This window comes from Leucopleurus acutus (genome assembly GCF_964270905.1).
Source record: "Leucopleurus acutus genome assembly, chromosome: 3".
Classification (NCBI taxonomy): domain Eukaryota; kingdom Metazoa; phylum Chordata; class Mammalia; order Artiodactyla; family Delphinidae; genus Leucopleurus; species Leucopleurus acutus.
The window spans coordinates 32,282,307-32,307,498 of NC_139145.1; the positions used below are offsets into that span (position 1 = coordinate 32,282,307).

A 25,192-nucleotide genomic window follows, 5' to 3' on the forward strand; every position below is an offset into this window, starting at 1 on the left:
CTACGAGGCGTCCCCAACCCCTGGGCTGTGGACCAAGGAGGAGACTGGCACTTAATTATTGCATTTTCTTTTGCTTTTTATTTGAGTGTGTGTTTGTGTGTGGGGGGGTTTATATTACTCAGTGACTTCTGCTCTCTAACTTTTCTCAGAGAATTCTTTAAAGTGCTTCTTTGGGGGAATTTTCTCATTTATAGGAAGTTTTAGTCCTAGTTTCTGATTGCTTCAGTTTACAAACACAATGGGAAATTGGGGCTCCATACTGTCCACCTCTACCCCAGATGTTGAGAGTTAAAAAGAACAAACCTGGTAAAATCCTGGAGACCAAAAGCATGCTAGACAGGGTGGGTGTCAGTGGGGAGCAGCAGCCCCAGGACGCCTCCCTCCTCCCTTGGTGGTTGAATCAGAGGGATGTACACAGGCTGAGTGTGGTTCGAAGTAAAGGGTTTAAACTCTTTCATTCCTTAGCGGTTCTCACTCAGTGACACAGACAACTGATGAAGGCGAAATAACTGAACGTTAGGAACCGGGCCACACAGCAGGAGGTGAGCAGCTGGCAAGCGAGCAAAGCCTCACCTATTGCTCCCCATCGCTCGCATTACTGCCTGAACCATTACCCTCCACCCCCCCGTCTATGGAAAAATTGTTGCTGAAATTGGGGACCGCTGCTATTGAGGATCCCTTGCATGTGATTTGAGTAGCTTCTCTCTTGTTGCTTTCAAGATTTCCAATTTGTCTGTCTTTCAACAGTTTACATATTTCAAAAAGGATCTCTGAGTTTATCCCATCTGGAGTTTATTAAGCTTCTTCTATATGTAGATTAACGTTTTTCATCAAATCTGAGAAATTTTTAGCTATTATTTCTTCAAATATTTTATGCTTCTTTCTCTCATCTGGGACTCCCGTTATACATATATTGGTACTTTTGATGGTGTCCTGTAGGTCATCTCTTAGGTTCTGTTCATTTTTTAAAAATTTCATTCTAAGCATTAATATAATTCTTTCTCAGACTGTATAATTTCAATTTGGCCTATCTTTTAAGTTCTTTCATCTATCTGCTCAAATCTGCTGTTGGGTCCCTCTAGCAAATCTTTCATTTCAGTTATACTTTTCAACTCCAGAACTTCTACTTGGCTTCTTTTTAATAATTTGTCTTCTCAGTGCTATTCGCTTTAGTTAGATATTTATTCTCAATTTATCCTTTATTCTGTGGACATGGGCTCTGTGCATACCAGTCGTAAATGGTAGTTATTGTTATAACTCATTAAGATCATACCTAAGGCTCCTTTGAGCTTGGAGACCCTTGGAAACAGCATGGTGCAATACCATTCATGTTTATTAAGCATTTGTTTTTTCAGAATAAATGGTAATGAAGGTTGTGTTCTTGGGGACTATAGTAGGGCTCAATAAATGGGATTCCTTATTTAATTAAAATTAGTGAAAATATTTTTCTTTTCAGAAGCCTAGTTGTGAGAGATAAAGAACCACATGTTCTGTAGATAGCTGACAAATTTCTTTTACTTGTTTTTGTATCCACATGATTGATGATTGTGAAAAAGCAAACAATGCTAATGGCCACTTTGGTAAAAACACACAGTGTTCAAACCTAAGGAGGATTACATTCTTTGGACAGGCTTTATTCCCAGGATATCAAACCCCTTGGCCATGACAGCAGCTACTGCTTCACATAGCAGCATACGCCACATGTTCACCTTCAATACTTCTCCTGAGAACATAGAAAAAGACAGTAAATTTTCTTTTTACAAATCACTAATAAAGAATCTATGTTAATTCTGGATTTTACTGAGAAGTGAATAGCCCAATCCATAGATGTTTTGGGGCTTTAATTAGAATCACCTTTATCTTAAACTATAAGGGGAAACAATCTAAGAAATAGAAGTGTTCTGTTCAAGAAATCTGTTTTCAACTGATGATAAAAGAGATACAAGGCCTGCATTGATTAGATTGTATTTTATCTTTCTTTTTAGAGTTCTTTCCTAGGCCTCATGGTCTGAATTAACTATAAACTTTAACACCATAATGGTGAGATTTTTTTCCTAATGAAGTTTTAGTTCTTAGGCATGACTCTCAGAAATGCCTACTTGCCATGTAACACATTAATTCAGTCTACTTCATTAACTCTGTAACAGGGTAGAGCAAAAAGCCTACAAAAGGTATCATTTTTTTCCCCCAAGGGTAGTTTTCGTTATCAAGAACCACAAAGATTCATTCTGGGACCCTCAGTCACACTGCTTTTGTTGGAAATATCCTATTCCTAGTGGCTTTCTAATTGTTTTTCTTTAGAGTCTTATGGTTCCATCCCATGTGCCTGAGGGTGGGGAAACTAGTCAGTTTGGGAATGGGAAGAATTCCGTTTATGCCTTTTATTAGAGCTAGCTCAATTTTGTCTTGTGTATATGATATGGATTAATGTGTAACTGGGGGAAAAATGGGGCGGAGGTGGTTTCCATAAATAAAATAAATTGAAAACCACCTACATCCAACTCAAATAAATGCCTTGTTGGTGCCCAATCCCCAAAATGACTATTGGATGAACCACTCACCAGTTTGTCGATCTTTCTCCACACAATAGCAGCTATCATAGAATTCTGTGAAAGTAGTTGCCAGCTCATAGATATAATCACAGAGAGTGTGGAGAAATAAGTCATCTAAAATCTTCTGCAGAACCTCAGGGAACCGCAAAATGCACCGGCCTAGTTTCCATTCCTTCTCATGGTCCAAAATGATCTTGGTCTCTCGAGCAGCTTTCTGGAGCATTTCTTCATCAATACTGGCCAGACGCGCAATTGACCTGAAAAATCAGGTAACAGCCATCATTCCCCTTTGTTAAGTACATTCTTTTCCATTGAAACATGTAATAAGAAGTGACTGATATAAACTAGAAATGATCATCATTTGATTCAAAATAAAACAATGTTGTACCCACAATTACCTGATTCTAGTGAAGGCATACAACAAGTAAGCCGCTGTATTTCCTCTGTCATCCAGCATTTTGTCAAAGGAGAAGATATAGTCATTCAACCGGTTATGGGAAAGATCAGCATATTTGATACAGCCATAAGCAACAGATGTCTGAGCAGCCTTCAATTCCTCTGTGGTTAAGACCTTTTGGAAAAAGAAAAAAATACTTCATAATCCTGTCTCACAGACAAAAGATGGGCATAAGGAGCATCTAATGGTGCTTTTTAATCAGTAAACTTTAATAAATATCAACACTGAGGTAGGAAAACATGGACCAATCTACAAAGAAGAGAACAATGAAAATACAATTCATCAGCTCTGCATAACGAAGAATGTTTCCATGAGAAACTTGATTTGTAAATTATGAAGTGTCCGCTTGAATACGTTACTCAGTAAGTGAGAAACGGAAAGCACCAATTATTAGTTTATATCCGCTTCATTCCATCAAAGATTCTGAGGTAGCTTACAGGAAACAAGTACAGTAAAATAAAAACAAAAATTAGGGTCAGGTAATTAACTGGAATTAAAATAGGGTGTCAAGAACTGGAGATCTAATATTGTTTTGCTAAATTTGGTCATACATTCTGAAGCATTATTAGGTCACAAGTAAGTAAGTAAGGATTTCTGTTCTGGACATGAAGCAGTAGTTGAAGTAGACTAACCCTTCCAGCAAAATCAACTACTTAAAAGCTGAATAAGTTATATGAAACAACCGTTTGAAGTCACCAGAGAGCATCAACACAAGGACACCATTAAGACAACCAGCTGGCATGCTATCTGTCGGCCAGAACACCTAACTAGGATGATGATATTATCTAGAACCGTTATAATTTTTCATCCACAATGTCAGATGAAATGACTAAAAACCAAGAGGTGAGGTAGGGGGAGGGAGAAACAAGACAACAGAAACAACAAAAACGAGTCAACAGCAACTTTAAAGTCTGGAATTGTTTAAAGAATACTTATTAGCTACAAAGAAGAAAAATAGTAACTTTACAGTGGAGAAACTGATAGTATCACCTTAACAAAGTGATCAAAATTAATATTAACAATCATGAGAAATATCAACATCATGTGCCTCCTGAAATAAAAAAGTGAGAAGAACTCCTATCTTCCCAAGACTGCATAACTGGAATTTAATCATGAGGAAATACCAGATAAATCCAGCTGAGGGACATTCCACAGAAAACCTGACCCTTCGTAAGTGTCAAGATCATGAAAGTCAAAGAAAGAGCAAGGAACTGCCCAGATTAAAAAAGAATAAGGAGACATGAAAACTAAATGCAACATGTGATCTTGGACTAGAAAAAGGACGTCTGTAAGACAAATGGCAAAACTTGACTAAGGTCCGCAGATTAGTGAATTGTATTGCAGCAATGTTAATTTCCTGATTTTGATAATCATACTACGGCTGTAAGATGTTAATGTTTGGGGAAGCTAATATGGGAATTCTTTGTACTATTTTACAATTTTTGGTATGTCTGAAATTATTTCAAAATGAAAAGCTGAAAGAAAAATTTCAAAATGAAAAGCTAAAAAGAAAACTATGATTAAGGTATTCAAATAATTAGAGAGACAAAATTGTATGAAAAGCAAAATTTCAATAGACACTTGGAATACAGAACAGCAAAATATCTGAAGTAGATAAATATTCAAAATAAAGCACGGAGAGAAGAAAAGTGAAAAAAAAAGTGAAAGACACTTTGGGAGACCGTCAAAAGTTCTAACGTAATATGTGTACTTAGAATTCCAGAATAGAATGGGGCAAAGATGCAATATTTGAAGAAATATGGCTGAGAATTTTCCTAAACTGATGAGGAACCCAACCCACAGGAAGCTCAGCAACTCCCAAGCAAGGTAAGTACAAAGGAAAGAAGGAAACTCCCTAACTCCCTCTCCAAACCAAACCTAGGCAATAAAAAAAAACTGCAGGGAGGAATAAAGTTCACGGGAAAGGGTAAATATGTGGATAAATATAAACGAATAGATGGTCTAGAACAAACACTGTACAAAAGACTTGAACAGACCCTTCACAAAAGACACCCAGGTGGCCAATAAGCAATAGTCAACATAAATTACTCATCAGAGAAATGCAAATTTTAACCATAGTGAGATGCTAATACACATTCACCAGAAAAGCTAAAATAAAAGACTCACAAAAAGTTATAGTGGAAGATATGGGGCAACTGGAACAATCACATATTAGTGGTGAGAGTGTACAATGGTTACAACTCTGTCCTTGGCACAATTTTTAATAAAGTTAAGCATAAGCCCACCCTACAACCCATCAATGCCATTCCTAGATATACATCCAAGAGAAAAAGTGCATGTACCCATAGGGTGGCTTGAACAGCAATGCTGAAATTAACTTCTTATTTGTAATAGTCAACAAACAGAAACAACCCTAATGTCCATCAATAGAAGAAACATAATACTATTAGCTAGGGACTTCCCTGGTGGCACAGTGGTTAAGAATCCACCCACAAATGCAGGGGACACGGGTTCGAGCCCTGGTCTGGGAAGATCCCACATGCCGCGGAGCAACTAAACCCGTGCACCACAACCACTGAGCCTGTGCTCTAGGGCCTGTGAGCCACAACTACTGAGCCCCTGTGCCACAACTACTGAAGCCTGTGCACCTAGAGCCCATGCTCCACAACAAGAGAAGCCACTGCACACCGCAACGAAGAGTAGCTCCCGCTCGCCACAACTAGAGAAAGCCCGAGAGCAGCAATGAAGACCCAATGCAGTCATAAATACATACATACTATTATCTAGCAATAAAAAGAAATGAACTACTGATACACCTGGAAAACAGAACACACGTTATGATTTCATTAAAGTCCTCAAACAAAAGTGATCTATGGTGACAAGAAACTTTCTGGGGTGATGGAAATATAACTTGATTGGTTGGTGTTATCAAGTCTATACATATGTGTGTGTAAAAATTCATCAAGCTTTACATTTTACTGTATGCAAATCAAAAGATACTAGCTGAAATGGCCAAATAAATAAAAGAGTCAAAGCAGTTTTTGTTATCATGCAGACTAAACAAATTGATTAGGTGACTAAATTTTCCATTTTTCATCTGATTGTGCCACTTGTGCCTAGGCCAGAACTAAAAGGCAAAACCATTCTGGAGATACCAACTGGGTATACCTGACAACCACCTACTGGAAATAAAGAAAAAAAGTATTTTACATTTCATTTTGCTAACAGTGGAAAGGGAACAGATGGGAAGAATGTAGCCTTACAGCCTGCCTTCATGCTCTCTGGATTATCAGTGATCTACCCAAACCAAACAAGACAGTGTGTCCTCAAAGAACCTTTTTTTTGTTTGGCTCTTTGATGTCTACATTTCTTCCTATTCTGTGTCTCTTTCTGTCATTTTACTCTTCTGTTTATAGTAACTGTGTTCATTCCAAAATACCACTTGACTTGCAGGAGAGTAAAAGACCTAAGACTCTTTGAATCTCAATCCTTGACCTCTGTTATTCCCATCTTAAATTTTTTTTGATGCTTTTTTTCCACTTTGATGCAGTTCCTCCAAATTCCACACAGATCCAACCACAGTCCTTTCTAAGGGTGCTATGAAAGCCCATCATGTTTCCTACTCTGACGGCTCGTCAGTGGCCGAGAGTGGTAGGTGTTTACTGCTATGATCATTCTACAAATGTTCCCAGACAAAGGAGCTCAGCAGATGTACACTCTAATGCAGGCTCTTCACTCAGACCGTCTCAATCTTCAATATTCTCCCATCACTGGTTCAAAGCAGTGACAGGTGAACCACCAATAAGAAGCAGATATTCTATGCCACATTAACAAAGGCGAAAAAGGCCATGGCCTTTTGTAATAGCCAAGAACTGTATTTTCACAATAAATACTCAACAATTCAAGAAACAAACTGTGCAATAAAATCTGAGTACTATAAGCCTGTCAAAAGTGGACTGACTCCTTATAATCCTTCCCAGTTCTCTCAATAAAGACAAAAATAAAAAACCACAACACCATGCATGCTACACAATACACAAATAAGTCTTTGGATTACCTTGTCTCTTTCTTTTTCCTTCAATTTGTCCATGGAGCGTTTTAGTCCTTCTTCCAGAAGGTCTATGAGGCGCACCGTTTCACCTGATCGTGTTTTAAACTTCTTCCTAATAAAATTTAAATGTCCCAGTTAAACAGATTTTGAAGCAGACCTTCCAACTTAGAAATCTTTGAAAATTAAGGTTTGACACTGCCTTATCCAGCTGACAACCAGTGAGGATACCAAAAGAAAGTAGATACAGTCAAGTGTCTTTCATCCATTAACCCTCAACTCCAAGCATTCTATGCTTTAGACCCCTAATAGCATTCTCTACATGTTCACCTTTAATACATTCGTTAGAACGGAAAAAAAGAAGACATCCGTTAATTTGTTCATTTTTCTGAACACAAAGTTTGGCTCAGTTGTTTTACCTTCTTAGAAAATTATTAATTAACTACACTTTTGCTTCTAGAACTGCTTGGGAAATAAGCAAATTCTTAACTGGAATCTTACTTGCATTTCTCTGAATAGTAATTCCACCTGTCCAGTGGTAACCAACCCTAGAAGCATATCGGAATCAGCCTGAGAACTTTAGAACTGGATGCCAGGGCCCCATTGATACTCACTGAAATCAGAATCTCTGTGGATGGGGCAAAAGTACTGATAAGCACTGCCCTGGGTAACTGCACTATTAAAAAGCATTTCATGAGGGGCTTCCCTGGTGGTGCAGTGGTTGAGAGTCTGCCTGCCGATGCAGGGGACACGGGTTCGTGCCCCGGTCCGGGAAGATCCCACATCCGCGGAGCGGCTGGGTCCGTGAGCCATGGCCGCTGAGCCTGCGTGTCTGGAGCCTGTGCTCCGCAATGGGAGAGGCCACAACAGGGAGAGGCCCGCATACCGCAAAAAAAAAACAAACAAAAAAAAAACAGTTCATGAAAATTGGATTTTACCTATTAAAAAGAAGTTTGCAAGACATCCAAGTATATGATGTCCGTCTTTTTCTTTCTTTCTGTTTTTTTTAAGTTAAAAAAATCCTTCAATCCCAATAATGGTACAAAGGAAGCATGTTTTTCTATCTAACACAAAGTCTGCCAAAGTAATTGTGATACTTCCTGTTAAAGTTATATGTTCAGAGCTGCCTTAAAAAGGATCATCTTGCCCTTCATTATAGAATTAAAACTCCTTTATTATTCCAAAAATACATTAAATACTTCCATAGCTTTCCTTATACCATCCCCTCCCCTCCTTGAGTGTTCCAACAACTTCCAGACCTTCTGTGTGATGAAATGATATCCATCGTAAAGCCTAGCCAAAATGCTAAGAAAGCCTTCCTTAATGTCTCCACTTTGCAATAACTGGTCTTTCCCATTATTCCCTACCTGTGCCTGCCTTGAATTTTTGTTTTTTTGTGTTGGTCTACTCCTCTGACCAGTGGTTCTAATAAGAGGGATGCATACCTGAATACCAAAAGAGCTTTCAAAAACAGATGCCTAATACCCACTGTAGACCTAATAAGTCAGTAACTCTCCTGGTAGGGCCTGGCATGTATATTTTAACAGGCTCCACAGGGAACTGCTCTGCTTTAGATGACAGGCTTCTTCTTCAGGAAGGAGGCCATGTTTTATGTTATCTTCATGTACACACTGTGGAGCACCCAGCCAATGAGGTGCTCAATAAACAGGAAGATGATCAAATAAAATGATAAGTTATTTATTATAAAAAGCCTTAAAACAGAAAAATTCACTAAAAAATAGATGGCAGAATCTGAGCATTTTAATGTCAATATTTAAAATACGGTAGGCTGCTACTGGCTAACTATCACTGATATTATTTTTCTTTTTTACGGTGTAGGACACCATAATTACATGATACCGAATGCAGAAATATAAAACAACAACCAAAAAAAGAAGTAAAAAATTCCTTAGCCATTACATGATAAATTAAATGCCAATATATAAATACTGGTGATAAATATCAGACATAAAAGGTAAATGTGTTAATTTTCTCCTAACTGTAGGAATAATCATCTAAATGTTAGTCAAAAAAACCAATAGGGGCTTCCCTCGTGGCGCAGTGGTTTAGAGTCTGCCTGCCGATGCAGGGGATGCGGGTTCGTGCCCCGGTCCGGGAAGATCCCACATGCCACGGAGCGGCCATGGCTCACGGTAAGGACCCAGTGTCTTCTAGTTAACAAAAAAGCGCAGCTATACAGAAGAGTCATACGTTACAATTAAATGTCTGATCTAAGGTATTTGGTCTCCATATAATCTTGTATCTAAAATAAATACCCTGACACCCCTAGCCTGCCTTTTACATGCTTAATTAGGGCTTTTGTACACTGGCTTGTTAAGCATCTTGAGCTAGCTTATGCAGTTTTTAGAAACATCACCCACTTTTACGTGATGGTAGTATTTAGGCCATGTCACCAAATCTAAAATGATATGGTGATTAAATAGCTAAGTGATCCTAAGACAATATTAAATATAAGATGTTAAAAATTTCTCTGAATTCTCCCTAAAAGGCTACATTCTCTGGCAGTGATAAGACATACGTACAAAACATCTCAGCTGCGTACACCACTAAAGCATATGTAGACGATGGTATCAAATGAAATATAGCCTCTTTCAAAGAAATCTGGGGGTCAGGTGTGTCATTTCCACCTTCAGATTTTCCAGACTTACTTGTCTTCCCCCAGTACCACACCAAATCCAGCATGAGACACTCGAGTTACTGCAGGGTCATACCAACCAATCATTTGAGCACCACCAAATATTGTCTGGAAGTGTAAAGACTACAAAGAAATAGAAAGAGAAAGTTACTTGCTAAACTTTCTAATTAAAAAAATGACTGAAAGCTCTTCTGCTTAGGAATAAAAATTTGTAAAATTCAAATCACTCACACACCTTGTAAGGCAAGTAAAGTTGTAAAAGCTCTTATTCCTTATACATGAGAAAAGGAACACCCTTTCAGTTTACAGAGACAAGCGGGAAAGCTGAGAAGTGTACAAGTTTGGCCAAATCCAAACCCTGTTCTTTTCCTTATATTACATTACTTTTCTGAATTTTTGTAGGGAAATTTATAGGGTCTTATAGGGCCAAATGCCTCACCAACTGGACAATCTAAACATATACAAATCTTCAAACTCACTTACTTGTCCACTGTCTACCACATAGATGATCATATCTGCTTTTTCCTCAAACAGTCTTTGTTTAATAGCAGCCAGGTCAGATGTATCATAGGTATAACCTCCATCTGATTTTACTATGGTTAATGGTATGGAACATCCTGGAACAAACACAATCTTTCTGCCATCATCCACTTGCACAAATCCTAGAAGAAAAAAAAACTTTATTAATAATGTTAAAAGAATCTTAAAGGACTATAAATGCTTAGCCATTATAGGATATTTATTAGAGAGCTCAAAAAAAAAAAAAAATCACAGGATTTTTTCCCTCAATGTGACCTAGTATGAGCCTTGGAAAATGGCTATTGTCAAGGTTGTCTGGGCACCCAGGGTGTGTTCAGGGCACAGGTGAGATATCCTGGCAGTTTTCTGGACTAACACTACACTCTTCATAGAGCATCCCACTGGAGCCCAAACTCTTCATAGAGCATCCCACTGGAGCCCACCTGCTCAGCAGACACAGAACATGGAAATCTGTGCTTTGTTTTCAAGCTGGAGTCATAGCCTTCCTTTGGGAGGAGGATGCAATTTTTATCATTACCTCTTAAAATGTATTCATTCATTTACAGTTTTAAAGTTAAAACTGCAACAGAGTTCAGGAAACAAACATGGCAGGATTTAGCATTTAGAATGGTTAGTGAAAAGTAAAAATAAAATCATGTTCATACACTCATAATGAAAAAGACAAAATTCTTGGATGCAAGACAGGACAGGAGAGTACATGATGGTAAAAACAGCTATCTTTGAGTGCATGCTACTATGTGCTAAATACTATATTAAGCCTTAAATTCAACCTTCACAATAACCCTCTGCAGTAAATATTGTTATTACTGTTTTTTTTTTTACACTTTAGGAAACTGATGCTTAGTAAGGTGAAGGCACTATAAAATGCTGGTTAAAAACAAACTCTGGGGCTTCCCTGGTGGCGCAGTGGTTGAGAGTCCGCCTGCCGATGCAGGGGACACGGGTTTGTGCCCCAGTCCGGGAGGATCCCACATGCCGCGGAGCGGCTGGGCCTGTGAGCCATGGCCGCTGAGCCTGCGCGTCCGGAGCCTGTGCTCCGCAACGGGAGAGGCCACAACAGTGAGAGGCCCGCGTACCGGAAAAAACAAAACAAAACAAAACAAAACAAAAAACAAACTCTGAAGCCAGACTGCCCAAGTTTGAATCTCAGACTTATTACTTATTAGCTATGTAACTCTGGGAAGTTACTAACTTCTCTGTGCTTTTCTCATTATTAAAATTTCGTTATCTTAAGTGTACAAATAAAATATGCTAGAGAGGGTAGAGAAAAGGGAACCTTCTTACACTGCTGGTGGGAGTGTAAATTGGTGCAGCCACTATGGAAAACAGTATGGAGGTTCCCCAATAACCTAAAACTAGAGTTGCCATATGATCCAGCAATCTCACTCCTGGGCATATATCTGGACAAAACTATAATTCAAAAAGATGCACGCACACCTATCTTCACAGCAGCACTATTTGTAATAGCCAAGACATGGAAACAACCTAAATGTCCATCAACAGATGAATGGATGAAGAAGATGTGGTACATATACACAATGGAATATTACTCACCCATAAAAAAGAATGAAATAATGCCATTTGCAGCAACATGGATGGACCTAGAGATTATCATACTAAGTGAAGTAAGTCAGACAGAGAAAGACAAATACCATATGATATCACTTATACGTGGAATCTAAAATATGACACAAATGAACCTATCTACAGGACAGAAACAGACTCACAGAGAACAGACTTGTGGTTGCCAAGGTGGGGGGAGGGAGGGAGTGGGAGTGTGGGGTTAGCAGATACAAACTATTACATATAGAATGGGTAAACAATGTCCTACTGCACAGCACAGGGAACTATAGTCAACATCCTGTGATAAACCATAATGGAAAAGAATACGAAAAATATGTATTTACACATACATACATACACACACACACACACACACACATATATATATATATAACTGAATCACTTTGCTGTACAGCAGAAATTAACACAACATTGTAAATCAACTATATCTCAATTAAAAACTTTTTAAAAATTCATTATCTTAAAAGTATGGTCCCTAGACTCCAGAATGTGACTAACAAATACCATTTGTCATTCAAGGAACCAAGTTTCCTTGCAGATATCAGATTGGTTGAATCCAGATCTAAGGCAAATGGTCGAAAAACATAAAAGATATTAAACCTAATTTACAATAATGCTAAAAACAATCCAGTTGTCACATCTGGAAGATATTAAGAAATTAATTTATTATTCTGAAAATTGATAAAGAAAGAAAAATAAAGGACCAAGAATTTATACTGTTTGTCTTCTATGAATTGTACCTCAGGATAATCAAAATGATTATGTGACAAAGTTCTGCACATGAGAATTCCAGGTAACAAAGGAATGACAGAATGCCACCGTTTTCCAATCTCTAATGAAATAATGGAACAAAGTCATGACAATCAACAGCTGCTAAAACCTCTAGGGGAAAGTCTAATGGGGAAATTAAAGGATAGATCAGGCTGACAACACCTAAACCCACTAATTCATCTTAACATCATAGTAAGAGAGCCAACCAAAAATTGGCATTCTTGCAAATTAAACAAGACAAAACAAAAAAGGGAAGAAAATAAAAACACAAACCAGAATTTAATCAAACCTCTTTAGAAAATACAGATAGAGGAATTGTTACATAACATTATATGGGAATCTCTGTAAGACAAACAGCCTAGTTTCTTCAAATAAATGAGAAAAAAGGATGGGGCTAATGGAGAGAAACCCATGACCTACAGAATTTATAGTAAACAAATGTGCAGACACTGAAAAAAAATACTCATGATTAAAAAAGATTATGAATCAACTTGGGAAATTTGAACTCTTGACTATTTAATATTAAGGAATTATTAACTGTCATGGAATAATAATGGTATTGTGGTTTTCGGGTGGGATGAAGGGCCTGTTGTTTCAGAGACAAACCAAAGCAGTTATACATGAAATTATATGATATAAGCAGTGTATATAGGAAGGTATAGACATAGTAAGATCAGCCTGCATTCATAATTAAGTTGGGTAACAAGTGCATGGAGTTGGGGATTACTAGAATATTCCCTCCGCTTTTGCCTATGTTTGAAAATTTGTATAATAAAGTTAAAAAAAAAACAACTCACCTCTATCTTCAAACTCCTTCACAATATCATTCATCATATCTTGATAGAAGGATTCTCCCCTCTCTATTAAAGAGATGTCCAATGCCTCATAGATTTTATTAAACTCTAGGGAAAAAGTTACCAAATAAAGAAAATGTGTAATTTAAACAAATAGGAAACATCTTACCTTAAAAGAAATTATTTAATTGAAGCATTTGGAAGGAAATTAATTACATGAAAATGTATGAAACAGAGCATTACATACATACTGCCACTTTGAAAATTTGGAAAGAATATAGCTAGATACATATCAAAATTATTAATAGTGGGTAGGAATACAGATAATGTATTTCCTTTTTTCCTGTCTACATTTATTTTGTTCCTGCAAGGAACAAATACCTACTGTAATTTTTAAAAAATTTACTCTTAGAAAATGTAAATGAGAAGAAAAAAAGAAAAGCCTTTCCTATTTGGAGTTCAACTGTTTACTGAATTTTCTTATATAGTTTTTTTCTAATTTGTACCATTTATCTGTTTCTCTAGCCACGCATTAGTGACACAAGATAACCTACAGTAGCACAACACATTTTACTGCCTAGTGTGGCAAAACAGCCATCAGCCTTTTCCAAAGATCTACTGGCTATTCTTGTTCATTTATTCCTCAAAGTGACCTTTCAGATTATGTTAAAATTGTCTTAAAACCACAAATGAATGTGGAGAACTAGGGGATTCTGCATGACACTCTGTCCAAACATTCTATTCCATCCTTTTGTGTATTTCCCTTCATTTTAGCCCTACGCATTCTTGGATAGACTTATTCCTAACTATTTTTATAGCTTTGGATGCTACTGTGAATAGCATCTTTTTCTCTTCTACTTTCTTTCCTAACTAATTTTTCCTGACTTCTGAGGAAGTTAAATTTTGCACCTGCCTGTCTTTATAAACTTTCTTTGCAGTTTCAACTTCAGAAAATACTTAAGAAAAATAATCTATTTGCTAGTCCTTGAAAATTTAACATGTCATTCAAGGTCAATTTTGAATACTCAAGAAACTGTATGCAATAGTATCTGTTAGATGAATGAACAAAGCCCAGAAACTCACCTTGGCGGGAGACATCACAGATAAGCTTCCAAGCTTTTATGATGTCTGGATTTTTACTCTGGAGCAAAACAACACACTGGTATGCTCTCTTCTTAAATTCCTCCTCGGTATCAAATCTCTTCTTGGATTCCTGTGTTTAAAAAAAAAAAAAAAGGTAAGGTTTGTAAAGAGTGACCCCCATATTTCTAGATAAAAAATTTGTACATTTCTCAAAAAGACCTAGACAAACCCCACAAATAGACCAGAGTGAGGAAGTAAAAATTCAGAACACCAGAACAAGTGCTCTGTCTCAACAAAGAGTATTGTTACAAATGAATGCGCCAATAAAACCCTATTATTGCCTCTGAAATAATTTTTCTTAAAAATATAAAATTCTTGGGCTTCCCTGGTGGCGCAGTGGTTGAGAGTCCGCCTGCCGATGCAGGGGACACGGGTTCGTGACCCGGTCTGGGAGGATCCCACATGCCGCGGAGCGGCTGGGCCCGTGAGCCATGGCCTTTGAGCCTGCGCGTCCGGAGCCTGTGCTCCGCAACGGGAGAGGCCACAGCAGTGAGAGGCCCGCGTACCGCAAAAAAAAAAAAAAAAAATAAAAAAAAATAAAATTCTCACCACAGTGCTACCTCTACTTTTCCAATTCACACCAATGCTATGTTCCAGGAGAGTAATAATGAATAGCTAACAGATGAGGAGGAATTTTCTGGGCTCTATTTTCCATTCTGGATGAGCAATTTTTTTGTAATTAAAAATAAAATTGCTTTCATTGTTTTTATATCTATTTTGAAAGCAACACATGCTTACTAAAAAAATATATATATATATTGTTAATCCCATCCCAAACTCACCAGCAATAACATTTTGATGGAAATTCTAGACATTTCTTTATAATTACAGATCTATGTGTTTTAAAAAAACTGGAAATATATGGCTTTTACCTTGGTTTTAAAATTTAGCAATGTATTAAAAACATTTTATTGCATTAATAGATTTGCCTCATTATATTCAGTGCACAGAATCCCAAGAGACTATAAGTTATTTCACCCACCTGATACCAGTAAACAATTTATTTTCAATTTTTTCATTAGAAAATACATACCAAAAGACAAAAATAACTTCAAAAAACCCAATAACAACCAACCAAAAAACCCACAAATGTTTACTTTTTAATGCAGTAATCCTATTCTTGGGATACTGTCTATCATAAGGAAACAATTTTAAAAAGGAAAAAGACCTACAGTATGAAGTTTGAGCCCCCCCCAAATGGGGGAAGAAAATCCAACAATAGGGAGTGAAATAAACTTTGGTCCACAAATCCAAAATAATGTGCTGTTATAAAGTAACATGAAAGAGTTTGATAAAATGTTTAACAGGCAGAATACAAAAATGATATTATAACCACAAATGATATAATACATGTTTGAATGTTTGTATACGGATAAGTAAAGGAGTCACACTAACTGATTTAAAATTATGGTTTATGGTAAATTCTCTTTAAAAAACTGTTTATATATACTTAACAACGCTTTCAAAATATATAAAATGAAGATGAAAACTACAGCATCAGAAATTTTTAAATATTAAAATGTATTTTGACTAACAAACTCCTAAATTCACTTAAGAATGGGTAATGTAGAAGAATTAAATTTTTAACATACACCAATAAAAAAAGCAAGCATCATGTGTTAAGGAACAGAGTTTAGCAACTGTTATAGTAGCTTCAAATACCATTTTAAACTCCCTAAGGAAAACAAATAATTGTGATAAATGATAAACACACAAATAATAGAACAATAAATGAAATCAAACCTTATAAAAAGCCTGAAGATCCCCAATGGGAGGTGAAACTGTTAGGTAATCCGGAAATCTGTCTTGCAGGTGAGCAATGAGCATGCCAAACTGGGTTCCCCAATCTCCTACATGGTTTAATCTAATACCAAAACCAGAACATAAAATCGCTTTAAAATGATAAACATGGTTAAATTAGAGGAATTATATTCCATTAGGAACCACTAACATTAAGTGCCAGTACATCACATTTAGTAATATATTTTTATGGAGGTGTTTCCTCAACTGGTCTGAGAGGCAAAGACCAGGTCTGTTATGTTTGGCATCGCATACCCAGGAATGGAGGCTGCAAACAGCAGGCCTCTAGGATTTGCTGAACGAAGTTCCTATCAATGGACTGTGATCTGTTTATTGTGTAGTTAACTGGGACAATGGCAGCTGGGCCAATGTTGGTCATTACCACAATTTTATGAAAATTTAACTTTTCAACTAATTATCTTAGTATAATTAGTGGTTCCCAAATGTCAATGGACAAAATTTTTCAAAATATGTCAATCCAACCACTTCTCACTCCTCATGGCTTTCATCTAATCTCAAACCACCAGATCATCTCTTAACTGGATTATTAAAACAGCCTTCTAATTCATTACTATAGTTCTCCCTTAGTTGCCTAGCTTCTTCACAGGAACCAGAGTAATCTCTAATTAGATTACATGCCCTACTAACTTAAGACTTTCCAATAACTTCTCACCGCACTTAATAAAATCCCAATTTCCTACCATGGCCTACAAGGCCCAGCACCATCTGTTTCTTGCTTACCTCTCCCACTAGACTATATACCCCTAGTATACACGAGGCAATCAAGAAATATTTGTGGAACAAATGGGGGAGCTTTTTCCTTGGTTCCGCCCCTACCCCAAGTCTTAAAAGCTGTTAGTCCAGAGGAGGGGCCAAGGACATAATTTAAAAGCCTAATGGGTGATTATGAAGCAGAACCACACTGATGAATCATTGATTTAGTCAAAGATTCTTTCTCAAGTGACATTTTCCCTTGTCTATAGAAATCTCCAAAGAAAGCCAAGAGTACATACCGCAGCACGTTATATCCTGCAAACTCAAAGAGGCGGCACATGCTCTCTCCTATGATCGTCGACCTGAGATGGCCTACATGCATCTCTTTAGCTATGTTGGGAGAGGAAAAGTCAACTACAACCTAGGATAAATAATAAAGATTTTTTTTAAAGGAGTATAAACATTTTATTCTGCTAACACATTCATTAATAACATTTAATAATAAACCTAAGACTTAAACAGTAGCTTGCATTGTAATTCAATTGTGTTAGGTTTTCTGATGAAACCTGTCCATTATTAACTGAAAAATAATCAAATTTGTTTAAACAAATTCTATTCTCCAATCTATTCTCTATTTCAGAGATAACTCATAAATATCGGTTGGCTACCTCAAATGCTTTATGGAATGAAAGGAAAAATCACATAGCAATCAAGACCCGGGGAAAAGTTAATTCACAGCTATGTTCATAATCTCAAAATATTAATGATTAAATCTCAGTATAAGAAGTAAAAGCCATTCCTAGTTACAACTAACACAATTCTAATGTATTATTATATCAATCAAAAACTGTACATATACCTTTTTGTTTTCTCCAATGGCAGGTAGTTTAACACCATTCACCAAGAGGTTGGTCAACTGTTGTGATACAAAGCCCTTTCTTAAGTGGACATTAATAAAACCTAAAGAACAATAGAGAAGAGAAAAAAAATCAGACAGCCTCCAAACTTGAGGATTGCTCACCCCCAAAGCCTTTCTCAATTTCACTTATGCTGGTTCCAGAGCCTTAGTCTGGTTCTGGCAAAACTTTTCAGGCTTCCAACACCACCTGGGGCCTTGGCTTGAGCGCTCCTGTAAGTTCCCTGTTTCAGCCTCTACTTCAAACTTTCACCACTCTCCTGAAAGCTTCTTACTTCAGGGCCCCTTCACTCTCAGCAAATGATTTATTTACCTCTTAACAGAAAAGAGGTGATTCTTTCGTACAGAATACCTGCCATGATCTATCTCCTTTTTGCTGATGAAGAACTAAGCCAGAGGGAGAAAAAGTTAACGCATCCAAGACCAGTGTGGCTAAGTCTAGTTTAAAACTACAGTTTCCTAACTCTCAATCTAAGGTGCTTTCATCATCTTGTTCAGTATACAAGTTATAACCCTATGTTTATATTTAAAATGGTTTTCTTGGGAATTCCCTGGCGGGCCAGTAGTTGAGACTCGGCACTTTCAATTCTGTGGGCCCGGGTTCAATCCCTCGGTCGGGAAACTATTGGTAAAAATCCTACAAGCCACGTGGCACGGCTAAAAAAAGTTTTCTTATTTCTAAAGGACTCAGCAATCAATACAACTACGTAAGAAAGATAACATTATGACATACCAGGACCAGCAATTTCAACTTTTTCAATATATTCATTGTCTGGGAGGTGTTTGATAATGTTTCCAGCAATTTCCCTTGGATTAACTTTCTGTTCCTTAGTTTTGAGCATCTATAAAACATAAATGATTCATTACACAACAGGTTTCAGCAAGGTAGTAGGAAATGCACAACTGACAAAGCATCAGATGCATTTGACCTAAGACCCATCAAAAGGCAGAAAAGCAGAGACCAATAACCTTGTAAAGGGATTGATTAAAGCATCAGACATCAAAGTGCCAGAAGGAATAAAAAAGTGCCAAAACCACAGGACCTCCATTTGAAAATGAGTTGCCAAAACTAGCTAGAACTTTTTAATGAAGACTTCTAAAGTCTTTAGTCATAATGCCCGTTTCCAGGATACTCACATTCCTAATTTGCAAATATTCAGAGTTGAGTAATAAATAGCACCCTTATAAACTTAACCCCAGCGCAGACACATAAAAATTATCTAGAAAAAAATCTGGTCTCTTCAGATGAAGCCTTTCTATTCAGCAATGAAAAGAAAGAAAAAGTCCCAAACCAGGGGCAATAAACTACTAACACATTAGACAATGTAGCTCTTAAAAACAGGGAACTCCTCTGCCTGAATATGAAATACACAAGCCCACCTCAAAGACATATCTCCACCAAATATTTGATGGGAATGCTGGTTCTAGACAGCTAACTTTTAATCCCTCAACAATAACACAAAGCCATCCTGGACACAAAAGGAGGGAAGTGCCAAAACAATACCAACTATTACCCTTAGACATTGAGAATATATATATATTATATATATATAAAATATATATATATAATTTAAATATTCAAATTAGTGCTTTTTAAAAATTAAAAACATACATATTCCCTTTCTTCAAGATTTTCCAGAACCGTGGAAAATGTTTTCACTGAGGATACAATTTGCTATTATTTACGCAAATGGTAATGATAATTATAATGCTTAAGAAAATCAAATCATCAAGAATGCTTTATAATAATATAATCACCTGAGAGATACCCATAGCACTATTACACTGATAGTCCCCAAACTTGGGCTGTTGACTTGGTGTCACGATCAGTGGAGGATTTTCCAAATCTGGATAGGCAGCCTTAATAGCACAACCAAAGACCTCTTGTAGGCAACTATTGATGTTAAGCATATTTTTAGTTGGTTTGCTCCTTTCTGCTTGAAGACTCTGTAAGAAAAGAATGAAAATGTCAATAAATTCTAAATTATTATACAAAATTTTCCCAAATATTTTGCGAAACCTTGAAATGTCTTCAGAAGAACTGAAAGGTAATATACACTGATAGTGTAATGCTCTCATACCTAGGATATGCTGACAAACATTAATAGGACAAGTCTATCCCATAGCATCTAAGACATACATGTAAAAATGTCCTGAGTACTTTCTTTCTACAGTTATTTATTTATTTATTTTGCGGTACGCGGGCCTCTCACTGTTGTGGCCTCTTCCGTCGCGGAGCACAGGCTCCGGACGCGGAGGCTCAGCGGCCATGGCTCACGGGCCCAGCCGCTCCGTGGCACGTGGGATCTTCCCGGACCGGGGCACGAACCTGCGCCCCCTGCATCGGCAGGCGGACTCTCAACCACTGCGCCACCAGGGAAGCCCTCTACAGTTATTTTATCAGAACAGAAATTAGCAATAGAGAGTAAGGGGCTGACTGGATTTTCTCAGCTTCCTTAAAGCACTGAGAAAATAATACAAAATAAATCCTAAATAACTTCTTATCAAATGCTGGAACTGAAAGCTCTATGGACAAAAGAAATAAAAAAATATATTCTCTCATTAAAATGTTGACCCCTTCAAGGCATGAAATGAAACAGATAAAAAATACTGCTGGGTAATATTAATATATCAGAATAACAGGTTGTTTTGTCTTACTGCTATTCCCATGTTGGACTACTACTACCTCCTATTTCTCACTTTCTCTGAAGTGGAATATATTCATTTAAGATGGTGTAGAATTAATTAATTACCTCTATTATTGCACTTTTCATACCTTCTCCAAATTATCTGTCTGTATCACCAGACTTCTGATTGCAAAGAAAGTGTCCTATTTATGGCTCTATCCCTGGCACCTAGCATTGTACCTGCCACGTAGCAGGTCAAGATGACTGGTGACTGAACACATATGCTCATAATGGAATACAAATGAAAATGCTGCTACAAAGTAATCACAACTTTACATCAGTCAAAATGCCAATGATGTGCAATATGAATGGCAACAATAATGAAAACTATTATTCGAGTAGTACTGAACTGAGTACTACTGAGTAACTTGAGTCTCAAGAACTGAGTCAAGTGCTTTATTTATTTATGTGCATTATTTTACTTCATCTACATAACAAAAATTCGGTTTGTGACTACTATCATCATTTCCTTGTGGGCTAGAGATTAAGTAACTGGCCAAAGATAACAAAGGCAAGTGGCAAAGTCAGGATTCATGGTCAGTACTGCTGGAATGGAGCATTTCAGGTTCTATGCTTCCTCATCACCCTCTCTACCATATGGAAGAAATTATATTCTTTAAACTCACTAAAATACTGATTTAAATTTTTAGTTAGTCAATAATTGACTCCCCTGTGATGCCACACTCAAAAAAGGGGAAGATATGCTTATCACAATCTAAAGGTTTCCAATAACAAATATCAGGTTGGCTAAAAAGTTCATGCGGGTTTCTCTCTAACATCTTAATGGAAAAACCCGAACAAACTTTTTGGCCGACACAATACTAAAGTTATTTAGATATGATCCTAAGACCCAAAACCAATTGTAGATAAATCTCAATCTATTTTTAAAGGCTGGGAATATCAGTATATATGTATGGATGTGTGTATGTTTTTGTGTGTATATATGTCAACACACGTATATGAATCCATTGTACTTGATTTCTGCACCATGCAATTAAGTATTTGACTATAATTAAATACTTTTCCCCAACCTGTTTCGTATGTGCAAGTCTTTTCTCCCCCAAAATGGTAAGTTCTATGAGGTTAAGAAATATTACATACGGTACAAACACCTTTGCTATAACTCAATATAAGCATTCTGAAACACCTCACATTATGCAAAAAAACCCACAAAAAACAAAACCTCCTAAAACCACAGAGCTTATGAGAAAATTAGCATCAGAAGCAGATTACTCAAAATCTCTGATTTTGTAATAAGAGCACCATCACATAGCAATCTTAACATTGTCACTGGTGAAAAATGTACCCATAATTCTAATAAGTACTAAGTAAATATAAGACTTAATCTTGGGGGGGGAAGACAGCTCAGTAGGGGGGGGTATACGGAAGAGTTGAGGCTGTTGAGTTAATGAAAACAAGGGCAAAAATGTCTCTGAGACAACCATCCAACACGTGTTTCTAACTCAGAGCATGTGGCCAAAGTGAGCCAGAGGAAGAGGGTAGGGAGAATGGGCATCCCGCACTATTTATTCTTCTGTGGCTTGCTGTTCTCTGTTGGGTACTTTGTATTCAGTGCTGTTACTCAGTAGGGCAAAGTATCTATGAAAGAACCAATATGCCTTCCACATTACACTGACAGAATTCTCCTATTTACAATTAGAGCTAGTTCCCATTATGAAAATGTGTATTAGAATACATTGTACTTCCTTTTGTATCTTTTCCCTCCTAGACTCTAGCACATATCAGGCATTTAACAATACCTCTGAATTGAAATAATAGGGAAATGAGTAGAAGTAAGTGCAGAATGAATGAGGTAATCAGAAAGGTGAGATATTTTGGGGGCAATTCCATGGAAAAGGAATTTTGTGATTTTAGAAGACTCAAAGCTATTTTAAGCGGAAGAGATCACAGTAGGTAATAAAAAAGACTTCACGGGAGTGGGGCAGGCAGAGTCTAAGATGAATAAATGGGGTAAGCTTTGGAAAAAAGGTATAATGCCAGTGCAGCCTGGCTGAAAGTAGTACACACACAGGAGAACGATTATGGGAGTGAGGTCATCCTCTAGGATGTGTCATCAGCAGACCTGAAAGGCAGGCCAAGAAATTAAAACCCCAACTGAAGCAAGCTCACTATGTTGACAAAACTTATAAACACCGTTAGATCATGAAGTCATTAAATAACCAGTACAACACAAGCTTCCTGGAAAAAAATGTTCTGAAATTTTAAGTGGAAAAAAAAAATATATATATGACGTTGTAAAATACAAAAGTAAAACTGTACAATAACCAACTTAAAGCAGAGAAGGGCTGTGGGTGTATTTAAAAATATTTCCATTTGATAGAAGCAATTATGTAAAATTAAGCTGGCCAAACACTTAGTATGATGAAACATTTCAAAGGGCCCTAGAAGGACAAGAGCAATTACTCCATTATCTGCACCAAAAACTGAGTCCTAACTTGTCTCATGCAGGGAGAAAGGACATGGTTTCTTCACTCCTTTTTCCAAATTCCTCAGGGCATGCTTTCAGAATCTTCGATAACAAGGATTTTAAAAAAAGACACAATAATTTAAATTGTAGAATAAAACTACAACCTAGAGTACTCACCTTTTGAAGGATATTCAGCCGATACTTTAATTTTAAATTTTCTTCCCGCAACTGTTCCAAATTTGAAGAAGCTTCTGAACAGCTGCAGTTTTTCAACCGATCAATTTCAGCAGTCAGAAACGTAATCTCTTTCTCCTAGGAAAGAAAAGCCACTTTGTTCGGTCCGTCATAACTGATGATTCCCAAGACGTGATAAATTGAACCACAGGCTTACTTCCTCCTTTCCCCTCCTCTCCACCTGGGTGTGGCAGAGGTGATGGGAATGAAGGAGTTTCCTTTGGATAAGCTGTGAGTTTTCTTCCTTGAGGTTTTTGATGACATTAGGATATTATCCTTGATAAGAAAAAACGAAGCACGTGTGTTGGCGGGGAGAAACAGGAGTGTTAAGCATGCAAGGGGATAAGCTTCAGATCGCTTGTTTCTTTTTTTGGCTCAAGTGCCACCCCTTCCGCCTTTTCTGAGACACAAGGATTTTCCCATTTTTTCCTCTCTTTGTTTCCAGGGTCGTAGGTCCTAGCCTAGATGTTCTCCTCCAACTAAAGACATGTCCAGTCAAAAGAAAATCAAGCTTCCAACCTAACTGCATTACTAAGGGAGACACGCCCCCACTTTAACTGTCAGATTGTCTACCTGGACATAACTACAGCCGAAAACATTGCCATAAATGAGCATACGTTATGTTCCAGGCACTGAGCTAACACTTTTCAGAAATTATCTCTATTATTCTTATCACAACCCAGCGAGAGGGTACTTACAGCCCCACACGGACAAAGACCATGCGAGGAGAGCGGTAAAGAACGTGCCAATCTACCTGACCAACTTGTACTGTTGTGAGGGATTTAGCATAAAGCAGTTCCCGTGATGAGATGACACTGCGTAACCTACATTCCCATCACCCCTCCCACCTCTCCCTACCTGGGCCTAGAGGGTAAGGGAACTGTCACTTTTTGACAAAGTATGACAGTTCTTCCCCCCACGAATACTGAGGGCAAGAGAGCAAACTCCTGGTTGATAATGAACGACTGCACGGGCTTTTCAGGATTCCTCTTGCTCAGCAGCACGGCGAGAACGGTGGCTGAGCTGCAAACAGGACCCAGGGCCCCTCTGCCTGGTCCCGCGCTTCCACCGAGAGCGCGCGCGTGCTCGGGAAAAGACGAGCGCTGCTCGAGGCTGTACTCAACACGCCAGGCTCCAGCACCCCACCCCCCGGACACGCTGGCTTGGGGAAGTCAGAGAGAGGGGGACCCTCCACCTCGCTGAACGTCACCGTCACCCGGGCCTGGAAACCACGGGTTCTTCCTCTCCCACCTCTGGGAGAGCGTTTCTGGGAGGGCATTAGCTTCCGAGGCAGCGCAGGCCGGTCCCCACCTCGCTGCCGTCGCCTTATCGCTGCCCGGGCAGGAGCCGGGCCCCGGCGCCTCCCTTCCAAACCTTCCCACCGGACCCACGCGGTCCCACCTGCTGCAGCAGCCGCGCGGAGCAATGAGCAACCAAGCCGTCCATCCTCTCGTCAGCTGCTTACCCACCAAGCCGCCGGAAGCGGAAGCGGCAAGCCCCGCCGGAAGCGGAACCCCTCTCCCTCTGCCCTTCCCGGCCCCGCCCAGCCGTCTCGTGGGTGTCGCCTCTGCTGCCCCCTGGTGAAATCCAGGAGACACTGCGGGGAGAACCCGCGGGAATTTTCTGCCAGGATTGGGGGCGGGGGCTGCAGCCTTTAGATTCTGATGTTGGGACGAGGGCAAGGGATTTGAGGGAAATCGGACCAGAGCTGCTCTGCGCTCGACTGACTTGGACAGAGGCACTTACCTAAAGCCTTTGTCTCTCAAGGGCTTCATTTAACCCCTCCGTGAAAGGGGTACAGAACTAACAAAATCCATTAATTTATTCAACAGAATTTATTATGTCCATTAATATGCCAGCACTATGCCAGGCGCTGGAACACAGCTGGAAACAAGTCCGACAAGGTC

General features: G+C 38.3%; 1 protein-coding gene across 1 annotated transcript; it reads right to left on the reverse strand.

The window, feature by feature from the left end:
• Positions 1 to 1,497: 1,497 nt before the first annotated feature.
• RARS1 (arginyl-tRNA synthetase 1) lies at positions 1,498 to 24,784 on the reverse strand. The gene is made up of 15 exons (XM_082835735.1): positions 24,687 to 24,784; positions 23,229 to 23,363; positions 19,695 to 19,883; positions 18,670 to 18,778; positions 17,880 to 17,980; positions 17,320 to 17,441; positions 16,250 to 16,370; positions 14,447 to 14,576; positions 13,367 to 13,471; positions 10,158 to 10,336; positions 9,688 to 9,797; positions 7,028 to 7,133; positions 2,951 to 3,123; positions 2,562 to 2,809; positions 1,498 to 1,723 (listed from the first exon to the last, which is right to left on the reverse strand). The coding sequence occupies exons 1-15, from the start codon at positions 24,729 to 24,731 to the stop codon at positions 1,614 to 1,616; spliced, it is 1,983 nt and encodes a 660-aa protein (XP_082691861.1). The 5' UTR covers positions 24,732 to 24,784; the 3' UTR covers positions 1,498 to 1,613.
• Between the last annotated feature and the right edge of the window lie 408 nt (positions 24,785 to 25,192).